Source organism: Eurosta solidaginis, chromosome 4 (genome assembly GCF_040869045.1).
Source record: "Eurosta solidaginis isolate ZX-2024a chromosome 4, ASM4086904v1, whole genome shotgun sequence".
Taxonomy (NCBI): domain Eukaryota; kingdom Metazoa; phylum Arthropoda; class Insecta; order Diptera; family Tephritidae; genus Eurosta; species Eurosta solidaginis.
In genome coordinates this window covers 25876766-25892978 of record NC_090322.1, presented here as the reverse complement: position 1 = coordinate 25892978, position 16213 = coordinate 25876766, and the positions used below count along the sequence as shown (strand labels likewise).

At 32.6% G+C, this 16213-nt stretch overlaps 1 protein-coding gene across 5 annotated transcripts in view; it reads right to left on the bottom strand.

Moving 5' to 3' along the window:
• Positions 1 to 647: 647 nt before the first annotated feature.
• Positions 648 to 16213, bottom strand: part of Sxl (Sex lethal) — a 176828-nt gene continuing 161262 nt past the window's right edge. For 4 of the 5 annotated variants that reach the window (XM_067780813.1, XM_067780815.1, XM_067780818.1 and 1 more), the window contains one exon: positions 648 to 10658. In XM_067780813.1, coding sequence (XP_067636914.1) covers positions 10591 to 10658 — 68 coding nt within the window. In that variant the 3' untranslated portion in view covers positions 648 to 10590. The other variant, XM_067780817.1, reaches the window with a different exon arrangement.

Below are 16213 nucleotides of genomic sequence, written 5' to 3'. Positions count from 1 at the left end.
AAAATACTCTCTAAGTTTTTTGTGCGCCTGGTCATACGAATATAATAAAGCAGTTTTAAAGAAAAACCGAAGTAGTAAATGGGCAGTCGGGACTTATTTAAATTTAATTTCTGACCTATCTACCTCTCCAAGCTTTATGAATTTTTTTACGCATAGTGTAGCGCCGCTTACTGTGTCCTTAGCTTTAGAGAAAAATGCGGTGGGGGCTTAAATTTAATAAATGACCGATCAACCTCTACAAGTTTTCTGTGCGCGAGTTCTGGTCAAGCGAGTCAAATAATACGAGTATAGAGCAAAGCTGAGATAACAGCGAATTAGGTAGCGACGAGGTAGCATTACGTTTCAAACCTCTTCAAATAAGCGATCGTAGAGAGCAAAGCGAGGTAGCATGCTGTTGGGACTTGTTTAAAAAGTTTTATTCCTGGCCAATTTACCTCCAATACCTCTGTGAGTCTGGTCAAGCGCATCAAATAAGCGATTGTTCGCTGAAGCGTTGAACAAACTAAGTTGTTGCAACGACAGTAACAACAGAAATATGAATTTAATACAATTTTTAGATATTTTTGATTGTAATTATACACCATCAACTTACCACCATCATTAATCAAGAAAGAATTATGCACAAAATAATTAAGTAAACCCAATAGTTTTTAAATATTTGTTTCATATATTCAAAAGCACAAAAATAATACATTTGAGGAACAATAACGTTCTTTAAAAAATGAATAGTAAAACTTCCAATAACAAATAATTTACAACAATAACGAAATAAGCTTAAAAATCTAACAATAAAATAATTTCAATTTAAATTCAGTCAGTCGTTTCGCACTTGCATCAATTTGCAGCTTTAGTAGAAGAAAAACAATTTCTTTACTTAACAATTGATAAGAAAAATTGTCTATTCAATTTAAAAAATAAAATTAAATTGTAGCCTAAAACGATATAATTTTTCTACATTTGCTTTGAACTTATTACTATTTATTTTTTTTGTTTTTGCTAATTAAGAACTTATTCTAATCTAGCGTTTTTAAAATACTTGAATTGTCCATTTTAAATATTTAATTTTATTCAAATAATTTTGAGATTTCTTTGCAAGTTTTGGTAAATTTTTTATTTATTATTTTTTATATATTCATATTTACGTTTCCTATTTTATTATTTGGTAAATACAAAGGTACATTTGTTTGGATTTCAATTAACTTCCAAAAAGTGTAAAATTAATATACATTTTTAGAATTGCTATTTCAATATGACTTGTTAAGACTTAAGCCATTGAAAACCAATGAATACACAGATAAAAGAGAGATCTGAGGATAAGAATACATAATTCGTTGTTAATTGGATTGAGATCTTTTTTATGGCTTTTTTTGGGAAAATCAAAAATTAGAAATGAAATGTTCCCAACTTTTTCAGATTTTAAATATTACAAAAAAAAGTATAAATTTGAATTATAAAATAAAATACATTAATATTTTTATAAAAAAGAAATGCATTTGGGTTTCGAAATTTATTGTTTGTTTCGAAAAAACAAAAAAAAAAAATGTAAAGGTAAGTTAAAAAAATTCTTTTTATTTTAAATTTTGTCCTATGGCTTCATAGATTCGATCCGTGCGTTAGCTAGTGTAATACTTTCCTTCTTGTTCTGATTTCACGTTCTGAACCATTTTCAAAATTTCAACTGCCTAGCTCACCGGCAACTTACATCGCAAGAACTGAAAAATTCCATACAAAAAACGCTTAAAAAAAGAAACATTTTTCAAGTAGTATCCACCTTACGCTTTCTGTTACCTTTTTCTAAAGATTTTTTAGCAATAAGCCTGATTACATTCACTACGGCGGCTACAAAACGACATCTGTCAAATTATTATTACACACGTTCTTATGAGTGTCGTTATTTTCGGCGCAACAATCAATCACGAAAGCCGTTGTAGCCAGATTAAACCTAATTTTATTTTTGGGAAGCGACAGTGAGTGGCGTCCTTTTTATTTTGTCAGTAAAAATTAAAATAGAAGTAAACAACAGATAGTACAAGCTAAAATCATTCTTTTGAGCGTTTTTTACACATAATTACTGTTTTTTTCTAATTTTTTCGCTACTGTTTGCTGTAATTTATATTGGTGGCTGCCGCTTTCAAAGTAATCAAGAAGCCAATGCTTGGCTACGGTTGTTGTCAAGCTTTTCTTTATTGCGATTGTAGTCTGCAGACGTCGTGTTGAATGCTATCACCCCTAATCGTTCACTGAAGAGCCCTGAGGCTGAATTCTCTAACTGTGAAAACCTGAAAAATGTACACTGATTGAAAATTCATTTCCACACAAAATGCACACTTTTCTTGCGATTCTGTAAGGTATTGTGCACACCGTTTTGCTGTATGAGCGCTGAATGTAAGTCATGTCAATGAGGAAGTATTTATCAAACGCCATGAAAACAAAACAGTCATTCTGCGTATGAGTTTTGAATGTCACAATAATGTACACTGGTTGTCAAGAAAATTCACGAAGTTTCTATCAGTGAGTTTTCTTGTTCACCGTTTTGCTTTGCAGAATCAGAATTTTTAAGTTTACACAATTTCCAGTGTACACTTTAAAACTCACAGTTAAAGAATCCAGCCCCTGGTTTTGCCAAGAAATATCCATGGTTCAACTATATACAGGTTGGCTCATCTGTAAAGGAACAAAATATGTCTGTTCAAATTGTCAAAATCTGTGTATTGGTGTTGGTGCAAATGGTATGGAATGGAAACATAAAACTTTGCACTTTTTGTATGTGTAAGTAAAATGTTGCCAATGGGTTGGTTTCATTTTGAGTTTGCCATCTCCTTTTGACAATCCCATCGACCATGCAATGACATAAATAAAATCAGCTGATGAGATGAGCCAACCTGTACATAATTGAACCATGGAAATATCTGTGCGTCTCATTATTTCTTGAGCGACGACCCTGTAGGAACACAGTCGGTTAAATACCAGACAACAGTGTTGTGACGGTATTTATGATTTTTTTTTTTGTATGGAATTAGCATATCTATTTGAGCAGAAGTGTTCGTATTGTCTTCTTTAGTACATTATCTTTAAATTTATTGTATTTTCAATTCGAATATATTAATTTTAACAGATTTAACAATAAACTAACAATAAATTATTTTAGTAGTGATGGTAAGTTTTCTAAATATTGATTAATGCGTCATTAAGTGGTTGGTTTCGAGCTATATTCAAAGCTTCAAGTCTATAGTTCACCGGGCAGTTATTTAAAAATATTGCCATAAACCTTGAATTTTCTAATAATTTAAATAACTCGATCCCTGCCCCTACCTAAGAGATACGTTTCACACTTGAGCTGTTTATTTTGAAAGTATAAGTCATTTCCAACTCATGGTCTTAAATGCATTGTTATTTCTGAACAAACGCATATATAGATGGTTCTACAATTATAAACTTATAATAAGAATTTCATCTTTTGGCTATTGGACTCTTAATAAACAGGAGGCGAGGAGAGAGATACCAACAAATTACCCCTGGACTTAAACGACATGAAATGACTTATACCACTTTCAAAATAAACGGCTCAATTATGTACTGAAAATAGTAAAAATAGTAGGAAAAAAATTACAAAAATGTAAATAAAAGGGCAGGTAAATTAATATTAAAGAAGAAATACAAAATCGAAAATCTTCTAAAGAAATAAAAATTTTCCAACGTAACGATCGAACACTTTTATTTTTGCACACTTCGTCTAACTAGTTGTAGTTTATGACTTTGTTTATTTGGTTTATATATAATAATTATTACTCGCACTTATCATTTTAGTACCCAAATGACTAGTTTTTTTTTATTATATAATTTTTATTCTCCAAAATTTATTTATAGGTTATAATTTCCATTTCGTAACACAGTCGGAACATTTTGCTGTTTTTTATAGTCGCAGAAATTTGAGCGAAAAAATTGTTTATAACAATACAATGTGGTAAATAATAAGAAAAATTAAGTGTTATGTTTTAGCTATTTCTGCAATATATTTAAAGCGCGATATCCACATACCAAGAAATGAAACATTTACACAAAAACGCCCTAGAAAAATTTCGTTTGCCAAGTAGTATCCACTTCTCAAGGAAACTCATACACTTTCTGCTGGCTTTCTCTAACGTTTCGTTTAGCAAACGTGTACAGGGAAGCCCTGGTTTCGTAAAGAAATATATATACGTTTCATTATTTCTTGAGCAACGACCCTGTAAGAACACAGTCGGTTAAATAACAGCGAAAACAGTTACTGTATTTATTAGTTTTTTGAACGACATTTGCTGTTCTATTCGAGCACAAGTGTTGTTTTGTTAGATACTTAATTTACAATAGGGGGGTCGCTGTCTTGGAAACGGTGCAGGGATTGTATGAAATTAAAATCAACCCGCTTCAACGGTATTCCTCTCAATCTTCTTATTTCGCTCACGTAAGTGGAAGCGTGCCTTGTTCCTCGCTAACCATGATTCAGATCAAGAAGTTGTCAAGTATTTCCGAGATAATAATGCTAATAATGTTTTTGGTTTGCAAGTTAGCACTGAAATTACGACAATTTCATTGTTTGTAGTTTTAAGTTGCTTACATTCATTTATTTGAATGAAATACTACCTTGGCCCTGCTTACTTAGAAGCTATAACGCCATAACTAGAGTTGGGATTCTACCGGGTATTTACCATTTTTATGGGTAAATACCAGGAAAATACCCGGAATATTCCTTTTTGTATCTTTTTTTGGGTATTTAAAAATCATTTAAATAGAGGCTGCTTGGAATTACAATTCAACAATTAAATTTATACGTCATTTGAAATTAAAAAGTTTTCGTTTTGATTTTAAACAAACAACCCAGCAAACAGTCTTATACAGGTCTCCTTACGATACTGCTAATTTTGAGTCTTTTAATGACACTACTTCAGGGAGTTTAGGAAGAATTTTTGACATATATCCGAAGCGGAAAACATAGGGGAGAAAATTGTTGTGATAAAAATCCCATGAGGATAAGATATAAACGAAATAAGTGTTAGTTGAATTATTTATTTATTTAGAATAAATTGACGCAGAAAAATTTCTGAGTTTTTATTACGGAGCTGCCTAGTTTACTGATTTTAATATTTTTCGTTTGTTCATAATTTCACCAAATTGGAGTCATAAAAGGCTCTAAGGTGATAGCATTTTTTAAGCTGATAGTTTTCGGAATATGGAACTGTAAGAGAATGTTTATAGGGTACACATATTTACGCAAACAAAGCTAATCCTCAAACATGCTCACGGCGCTCATAATTTAAGAATCCGAAACGAATCCAAAATAAGTGGGCAATGTGGGAATCAGAAAAGCGTCGAAACGCTTAGGAGGGTAAAAGAAAATTTTATTTTTGCCTTTTATTTAACGGCCTAAAAGCTAACCCAGCATGCAAAAATTATCATTTATCAACTATTTATGTTCGTCACAGCGAGTTTGGAACAAATTTTGAAACTTTGTTACGGCAATTTTTCATTTTAATACAAAATGAATTACATTTGTACATTATAGTTACCCTTGCTACTATTTTTTTGTGTAAGCATCGACGTTTTTCCGCTCATGGACGCTTCTCGACATCTTTAATGTCACCGCAAAGCTGCCTTGCTCTGTTCAGGTGTGTTGAATTATATATGACCCTAATAAGCGCTGACATGCCTAATAAATAGGCCATATAGGTCTCAGATAATCAGAGTTTATTAGAGTTAAAAATGACGTCAGAGAGTTCCAGTAGAGTATAATATGAGCTCTTTAAACGCCTTTTAAGACTTACTTGTGACTTATAGGAAATACATTGGTTTCGGCATCCCAAATGAGCACATACCGACTGTAAACGTTCCAATTTAGATATTTTTCCTACTCTTGTTTGACTTAAAATGTTTACTGGGTAAACTTAAATTTTTTCAACGGATGTATTATTGGCTAAATATTTTTGAAAAACGCTGGATTACAGATTAAAACTAATTCAACCGATAGCGTAATGGCTAACTACCCACCAATATAGGACAAATTGAGTACATTTTGGATTGAATTTGTGTTTTTTTTCCCGTATTTTCCAAAAGATTGTTTTTACCCTTCTTTTGGGTAAATATTTGGGCATTTACCCATTTTTACCATATATACCCAATTTACCGGGTATTTACCCATTTCCCATCTCTAGCCATAACTAATTCTTATTTTGTGAAATATTTCAGAAGTTTGATGTCTTTAGATTTCTGTACAGTTGCTCCACCAACACACAGGTAATACACTAAGGCCAGAACCATGTGCATAGGTTTCTGCCGAATTGAGCCTACTATATATTTAGATGCATTCCGATTTAATGGTTTACTCCATGTACGATACATTTTTCAGTTTTTCAAATGTTGCTTTCATGGTTTTGAATACTTTATCCGTAATTTAATTTTTTGCCATTTCAATTCCCGCACTATCCGCCATTTTATTCTCAACGCGACGACGTTACAAAACGAAGTGGACAATTTCATTGATATTTGATTCTCAACAGCTGGTTCTAACCCAGTGAGGCAAAGCAGTATACAGCAATTATACCCAGTCCGTGTTATCTCAGAGTTTGGAACAAAATGATAAATCACACCAGGCGCGCATAACGATGGGCGTACCAATGAATGTTCGTAAAATGTGTGACAAAAGGGCAGGTAATAGAAACAGAATAGTCTCTACGTTTTCTGTGCCCGCCACAGTGGGACGGATGAGCATTCTAGGTGGAAGAAAGTAACAAGTACCTTATAGTTCGGTTTTAATCTTACTGACATTCATTCCAAAACTTTTTATCAAAGCCCTCATTCAATTCCAAAACTTTCCTATAATCCTCACATAGACTGAATAAGTCCGCAGTGTTACCAGAAGTTTGTTTTAACGACCAAACTGAAAACCCCTATCAAAAACCAGGACCTATGTTATAAAATAACTCCGTCCTCTTGGCAAATACTAGTAGTTGTGCGCTGTAAATAGGATTGAAAAAATTTAAAAGCAAAAAACCTTAGGCAATAAATAATAAAAAACAAATTTAAACTATTTAAGTGAGTTGCTCAGTTAAATTACTTTGCCTATATTTTTTTATTAATTTTTTATGTTTAATTTATAGATGCTTTAAAAGTTGATGGCACCAATGAGCGCTTATATAAACAAACCATACGACAAGCATTCAAAACGCAAAAGGGTCGCTTAGCAAAACGAAAGTACGATAATAATATTTAACATCTTAAAAATAAGGAAAATATTGGAAGTGCTGGGAATACAGACAATAAAAAAACGAACGATGGGAAAAAGTCACCAAATTAGTAAAGATATACTCATAAGAAAAATAAGTGCATAATATGGACTTCGTATTTTAGTTTGTTCTTTTGAGGTTTTTATTTCTCAAACAATGTTTCAGTTTTTTTATTAATTATAAGAAAGAGTATGTAGGTTAGGTTTGAGGATGCCTCCCATATGTATGTATGTGTATGCATAATATCTAGTATGAAATTGTAGTTGCTACTTTAGATTTTGAAGCTTTTTGGATGAAATATTTCACATACATTTGTTAATTTCTAAAATAACTAAATAAAAATAAACATTTTAAAAATGGTATAAATGAAAATACATAATTTACTTTGCTGTTAACCTGCCTTTGAATTGTACACTAAGTTGTACAGTGATTCTGTGCCAAGAGCATTTACCACTTCAGAATTGTGTATCATTCTGTGAGTGCTCTACCTACACTGCCGATTACAATTGCATAAATGTACATTGTAATGTGTTGACTATACTTTACCACTTCGACCACGAATTGGTATACTGGCTGTATTATAAGGTTTAGAAAGCGTGTATCATTATGTGGATGACCTCTCTACAATACCGATAACGATTTCAGAAAGTAGTACCTTAAGAGTAATAAACATCCGAAGATTGTTCGGAGATCGTTTACTTACTCCATTACCAGTAATGATGTAAGTAATCAGTTCTGTCCACAAAGCGGCCATGCTTATGGAAAAGTAACATTGATTGTAATTGGTTCTTGAAGGTAAGCTGCATTCGAAGTGTTTGAGCAGTATTGGATTTCGTAATGCACACTTTCGCCGCTGTGGTTTGTTTTCAAACGATGAAATGTGTTGTAAAAGAGTAGACACTAGAATAAAAATACGCTCTAAGTTTTTTGTGCGCCTGGGCATGTCTATTAAATAGTGGAGTTTACAGAAAGCTTGAGAGAGTAGTGAAGTAGCAAGTGGTCGGGATATGTTAAAATTGAAATGCTGACCTTCAAATATTAAAAAAAAAAAATAATTATGTATTAAAAATCGAAAATCGCACAAAATATTGTAAAACAATTTTCCGCAACTTCAATTATTTTCTTTACCACTAATCAACAGCTTGAGTTATTATTAATTTAAACTTTTATAATAACCTAATTTTTCATACCGTAAAACTACTTAAAACTAAGATGTCACTTGATTTTGGAGACTACGGGCAATGCACGCTGTAATGCATTACGTACCGATGTATTATACAAGATCTTACAAAATTCACCACATGTAGTTAAGTTAAAACTCCATAACAAGTAAGTTTAAGGCGTTATAGACTTTCACATCGCTTGTTAGATAAATACTTATTTTACAATAGGGGGATTCGTTTTGTCTTGCAAACGGTGCATGAATTGCAGGAAATGAAAAACAACCCTGCTTCAACAGTATTCCTCTCAATCCTCTTATGTCGTTCACATAAAGACTGAGCAACTGTTTTTAAATTATTTCGTCGTATTTTGTTATTTTAACGCTATGTACAGATGCGTGCTCTCGTAGTCTTGCATATTGCATGTCGTAGGATATAAACAATCCGTACACCTTGCAAAACAAAACGAGTCCCTCTTATATGTACCTGTTTGAAATTAAAAAAATCCTGTAGCGCACAAGACGGTTCTTGTGAAGCTCAAGCTTTTCAGTATAACTCACCATGCTTTGCATTTGTTAATTTACTTTTTTATAGTCTGCAACATTTCTTCTTTTCTGTTTGGTTTTTGCACCTTTTCGGGCCAACAACAATACGTTACTTATTTGTTAAATAGCTAAATAGAGATCATTAAAATTATTACTACGAATAGAATACAGGATTGTGACAAATGGTAGCAAAGCACAACAGTTTTTTGTTTAAGGCATTCTTCTGTATTGCGAAACGAAATTTTCGTCTAGCAAACATATTTTCTATCGCTTTTATTCTGCATTTATGTACATTTCTTACGTTATGTCAAAGAGAAAACGAAAGCATTTTTCAAATGATATGTTGCCACATCTAATATATTTAATAAACTTTTAAAATCTGTTAAGTTTGAAAAAATTGTACATTAGTTTATAAATTTTAAAACGACGAGAATCTTGGGCTGGCTTGTTGAGTTAGCATTGTGAATTAATACAAGTGACGAATGTTTGAAAAAAAAAAACGTTCACAATAGTAAACAGCCTCGGCCACCTGTTAAAGCACTGTTGGATTACGTAAATCATTTCCTCAGTAATTGTTTCAAACATTTTTATAAACGACTGGCGTATTGCATTATTTACATATTTTAAAATATTTGCTTAACTGGCTTCATATATTTTTTTCCATTAACTAGATTTTGACAATGAATTTTAAATGTAGTTTGATTTTCTATACACATTTAAAAGAAAAATTGGTCTGAAACACAAATGGGCAATTTATTTACCTCGCGAACAAGCAAACCTTTCTGCCATTCTCTGACCATTCTTCCTGTCAGCCTTATTTGACAGGTAGGTATGGCAATAAAGGAAAGATTCTACACTTGTAGGAATTCATAATGCTCATCTCCTACGTTATCGTTGTGTAAAAATTAGTTGTTCGCGGCTTTTGGTATGAACGTTTGGCATAATTCAAACAGGCGAACGATTCGTTTTCTGAGGCGAAACGAACGTTCGTTTCGCTATAGAGAATGGGGCCCTTAAAGTTTTTTTGTGAATTCATTTTCGACTCAAAAATAAATGGGAATGTATACAGCAACCTTGCTACCGTTTGGCGTATGCCCATTGCAATCCATAATATTACAGTTTCGAAATTTAGAACCTGTGGCCCAAGGATATGAGAAAATTTTCAAAATCGCAAAACGATATATTATTAATAACTGTTAAAAACTTGCATTATAGCAACTTCGGTATGGTTTCACACAAACCCATAAACTACAACTTCAACAATTTATCAATCTAAGTCAGCATTTGCATAATTTTTTTTTCTTTTTAACGATTTTTTCATCTTTTTTTTTTTAATACGATTTATAGCGCTTACAAACGAATATGTAAATATACGAGTACGTTTGTTAAATATACAATAGTTACAAACTAGATTATACGTGTAAAAGAAGTGAGACGACGACGACGAAAGAGCTTACTTTGTGAACTGTACAAACAGGAGGTGGAATTCACTACGTATGTATGAATGGACAATGTCATACGATTTGTATGTTTTTATGATCGTCAACAGCAAACGCAATCGAAATCGTAAAGCCAATCGATGCTTATATTACTTAACGTCAATGCATAAAGCACCGTTTTCACGAATTATAAATAAGGATAATGATAGGATTTATTGCGATAAAGACCATCGATAAGACCAGAATAGTTAAAACCTATTTGTGTTACACAAAATATGTAATATGCAGTGTAAAAGTATAAAGTTGCGTGAACGCAGTTTTTATATTTTGTTTTTAATTGGATTTTTTTTTTAAATATTTGAAGTCGGAAAATTCGACGATTTGATAATTTTTATTTTATTAAATTGTATAAATATCCAGCAACCATGTATGTAGTTGTTGTAGACGTACACGCCAAAAGATGTTAGGGCGAGCATAAAAGAGAAAAATACAAAGAAAATTATTTTAGTAATAATTTTTAATATATTTTTGTATGAATATGAGCATAAGATGATACGAAATATTTTTTTTTTATTATAATGGTTATGGGAGATTTATTGTGAATTATATAAAACAAACAGATTTAGATTCAAGGTTCGATTCGATTGTCAAACTGATTTAGGTAAATTTTTGATTACGTTAAGTAAAAAAAATAAAAGTATTAGTTTGATTTATGCTAAAAAGTCAAAATCCATATTAGTCTTTCTTATTTTCATGTTGGGAACATTTTGTAAAAAAAAAAACATTTGTATTATCACTTGTATGTCAGTATTAAAAGTTCTGTTGACCGAGCCTAAAAATATTCCACACAATTTGAATAAAAAAATATATAGTATCCATATGTACCTAATTTTGTATAAAAGAAATAGCAATAAAAAGGTCATACATAGAGACAAATTACAAAGCATGCAGTGGGGCATTCACGTGACTGAGTTGATAGACACCCTTATCGCGAGTTTTATTTTCACCCGAAAATATTCACAGTTTTCGTTCACCCTATCGCAGAGGGTGGCGAAACAATTTTTCGTGTTCGAAAAAGATTTCACCTTATCGCCAACTCTTTGTTCGGGCGAAATGAACAGCGGGGAAACCCGAATTTGTTCACTTATATTTTACAGGCGAACGAGAGGAAAACAAAATGTAAATAATTTTTTGTTTTGAAATTTGATACTCTTATAATTATATGTACTTTTATTATTAGAAATAAATCAATAAATAATGCACAATCGGAAGCTGAGTGGAAAAAAGTGAAATTCCTGTATTGCTAAGTATGTAAATTCTATTTTTTATGACAACGTATCAGTCGGCCAAGTTATCCATAGTGGACAAAGCAATGATTCCAAAATGTTGAGCACCTCACTGAAACAAGATTGGCTAAGACTCACTTCATAGTCCTTTCCAACGCATTTTCCCAATGTGAAAAAACGAAGACATGTACTCAACTTTACAATTGGTGGAACTCCAAATTTTTGCTTCAATGGTGGCAAGGAGTTGGTAAGAATATCTAGCAAATATTAGAATGCCGGCTTGTTTAGCCTGTAATATTGGCGAAAGCTAATTGAAAAAAATTAACTTGTTATTCAAAAGTGCTGAAAAAAGTAATTTTTAGCTTACAGTGAATCATTCAGCTCCAAAGGGTTAGAACTGCCCCTTAATTGCCTCCGAATCGGTTTCACATTTATATTCTCCCCGCGCTTAATCAATACCAACCTAATTTGAATACTAAACATTATTTTATAAATTTTTTATTTCTATTTTTGTTGTATTTTAAGGAAATATATGCTTGGTTACAAAATTTACACAATTGTAAGTAAATTATTTGTTCACTGCCAATTCACAATAGAGCATCAGCTGTTTCGAAGTGAACTTTTGCTCACCCGAAATTGCCGATAGGCGGAAAAAGTTCACCCGAACAAAAGAAGTGGAGACCAACACTTTTCCGCGTGAACTTTGCGATAAGGGTGAGAGACTTCCGGTTAACGCCAATGAAAATCGGCTCCCGAAAGCTAGCTGATGAAGAAGTGAAACTCAGAAACTTACCTAGACGATGGTTGCCTTGTGCAGATTTTGTAATGTTTCTCTAATATAAATAACAAAATTCATTTAGTAATAATCTTAGTCAGAAAGCTAAAAACTTTGCGTCTAGTTTTTGATTTGTTCAAATAATTAGCTAAAAGAAAAAATACTTCTCGTAAGAAGTACAGATTTAGGTAACTCAAACAAACTTGCAAATACCTCGTAACTAGTGATAGAACGATAGGAGTACTGAGTGCGTAGTATCGACACTTTTCCAAAAAATACTTGATTATTTCGTACTCTATTCCTTTTACCAAGTACTGAGTAAATTATCGATGCTTTACAAGGTGCCGACGTTCCGAAGGCTTAAGTTCAACAAAATACAGTCCATTCACACAATAACTTAAGCAAAAATTTAAATATCCTCACCAAATCTGGTGAATTAACTTATCTGAAATCAAGGTATCGTCGACGATGCGATAAAATCTGCAAACACAAATTTTTACACAGACTTTTTTTTTATAAAAGAAAATTATGTCGAATCGCTACAAATATTACTAAAAATAAGACTTTTAAACTCCAACAAAACTATTAAAAGCTGCTAACTCCAAAAAGTTTTAGGTTATAACCACGGCTACTTTCAAAAATTTCGAAAATGAAAAGCATTAACAAATATTGATAAAGAGGTGAAACTTGATTGGATGTGTGGATTAACTTTATGACGCAATAGTTTAGTACAATTTTGTAAAATAGGCGTGGCCCACATTTATTACAAAAAAATTCAATAGTTATGGAAGCGGTAAATCAAAAGCCGTTGATATAATTTTGCAATTTGGTGGAGGTATGGTTCTTGGCATTATATATAAATATAAAAAAATTCGGTTGAGAACTAGCCCTACTTCAAAAAAAGGTTTCTTATAGGTTTTATCTTAACGAAATTTACAATATATTTATGATTCATAACTACACTACCAGCAAATATATTATAATGCAAAGTGCGAAAGTTTTAAACAAATTTTAAATCTTTCTGATCCGCTCTTTTTATCGCCTCACAAAACATTTAATGCCATGAGTCAATCAAAAATCGACCAATTTTACTAGTTTGGTAAGAACAGAGGTTCAGCTGTATAGCCTCGGAACTCGATATTTGCATATGTATGTAGTTTATTTCCTTAAATGTGTCCTTAAAATATATATGAGAGACCACAGCTTTATAGTTATGTAATTGTTCGGTTTCACCTGAACTTAAATTTCCTTGTTTTCTACTAATTTTCATATATCTCAAAAAAAAAAAATACAGTTTCTTCACTTTTGGTATAAAAGCTCAAACACATTCGACTTTTGCGTGCTTTAGCACTTACGTTGCGTCATCAGCTGACTTTGATTCTTAATTCACAGGCAACGCAACGGCAGCGCTAAAGTAACATAAAAGGAATTCGAAAACTTACGTTGTAAATTTCTTCTTGAAATTCTTTACAATTTAAGAAAAATCTTCGAATTCGCCATTCAATATAATTATAAATCAAGGCGAATTCAGTACCAGGTTTGGTTATCACAACAGCTGATTGCTTCTTCTTGATTATTTTCCATACAACGCCTTCTACTTGGCATTCTTCTGCACGGCATATGGGTTGAATTCGCTGCGCCACCACCTGATATGGATTCGCCTTGATTATAAATATAATTTTGTGTTCTATTAAAAAATTGTTGTTGCAAAAGTCGAAAGGGTTGGGGCCTTAAGTTCCGAAGTACTCATTTGAAATGAAAAATACTCAATGCCTTCTACTGAGCAAGAGTACTACTATACCCTTATTTGAGTATTTTAAATGAGTACCAGTATCGTTACTTTTTCTAAAAGTTCTAATAACCATTCAAACCTCGTTAACAAAAAAAAATTCCATGAGCTTGCAAGGCGTTTGCGAGTTTTCGTGAGTTGCGCTAATATTTTCGTGAAGTCATTCACGTGATTTCGTTTGGATTTGTGTTTAAACTAAACACCTTAAGGTGACTGCAACAATAGTAAAAAAAATCCAGAGGTATATATATAGCCATATTCAGACTGCCACGTACGCTACTTTTTGAAAGTAATTTGATATTGAAAAAGTCTTGATAAGTTTTTTTCATGAAACCAGTTAAGAGGCTTTAGAATAATGTCTGTCGAACAGTGATTTAACATGTGACACAGCTGTTAAGGACTGCGTTAAAAAAATAATTAGCTTCGTCGAAGTTGGCTTTCGTATATTTGCAATTCAATTTGTTTGCCCAGATGTGAGGATTTGGAAAAGCTTCGCTGAACGGATCAGTATGTATTAGGGAACAAGACTGCGCGGTATCTATATAAAGCTGCAGACATTGGTGCTTTATCGGTAACCTTATAACAGCTGATTCGACCAAACTTATGGGAATCAATGCAATCGATTACTGGTGCCGCTAAAGCGCCAAATACACGACACGAACATTCCCGTTATGTCATGTTTCTGCGACCTTTTCTGTCGTGTATGGCGAAATAGCTCATAATCGTAGTAATTTCTGAACGGAACAGACGTGCGCGGAAAAGTAAAATGGACAATAAAAAATTTCTGAGTGAATTTATTGAAATGTATAAATCTCTGCCATCATTGTGGCAAGTAAAAAGCAAAGAAAAAGCAATATTGCTGCAGCACAATTGTTGTCCGTATTCATCGCTGTCTGAAAGAGAACTAATGTTCGGCCAAAAGTTCGTATGGTGTATGGCCAAAGCTGCGAACAAGATTGCGGAATGTTCGCGTCGTGTATTTGGCGCTTAAGGTCGTAACCGTATCGTAGCCAACCAATTGGTTTTTGGTTTACCGTCGTAACGATAAACAGCTGATTACGTTAGGGATACGACTACAGCGATACGACAAACTGCACCAATGACTCCGCTTTAAGGCGAAGGCCTTGGTGTCTGCATTCATTGTGCAACAAAGAAAAGTGAAAAATAATTGTTACGTTTAATTTTTTAATTTTCGTTCTTGGCTTTGACTTCGTTTTCGGTTTCCCCTTTGACTTTAAATTATCGCTTGCGTCTTCGACTTCATTTTCGTCTGCATATTTCTTCTTCGGGTTCGCCATTCTTTCAATACGTCTGCGCATTTAGGTTTGTCGCATGTCGTTTTTTCTATCTCTACGTCTCGAATCTTGGCACTACTTTGGGGTTTCCGTGTCGTAAGTTATTCTCCCCTTTTTCGTCTTAGCATTTTTATCGCATTGCTCACTTTCAATGACAAAAAATAAGCTTCATTCGCCTCATCAGTAACAAGCCGGTCTAAAAATATTTTTAAAAATATCGAAATGGCGTTTTGTCCGAAAATTATGTGTTTTTTCATGCAGATTTAGCAAAAACAGAACAAAACTTCAAATCAGTGAAATTAGACGTACTAAAAAAAATCTGGTCGCATAAAATAAATGTCAGCTATAGCCTTTTCCCACATTTATAGGAACATAAATGAATGGAACTATAAACAAAACTTAAATTGGTGTTTTTCCTTAAAAAAAAAAGTGCAGAGCAAAATTTTAGTTGTTGTTGTAAAAACACGAATAAAAAATAATATTGCTTATGACTTTTATTAATTTAGTACTGTACTAAATATCGTTTATACACCTTCGGAAATTTTTCACGTTTCAACAAAATTTAAAAAAATTGCATCGGAAGAATTTGAGAAAAAGATTTTTCTTCGAGACCCTTGTTTAAAAAATATTCATCAGTATGTATCTGGAAATCTAATAGCTGTCGA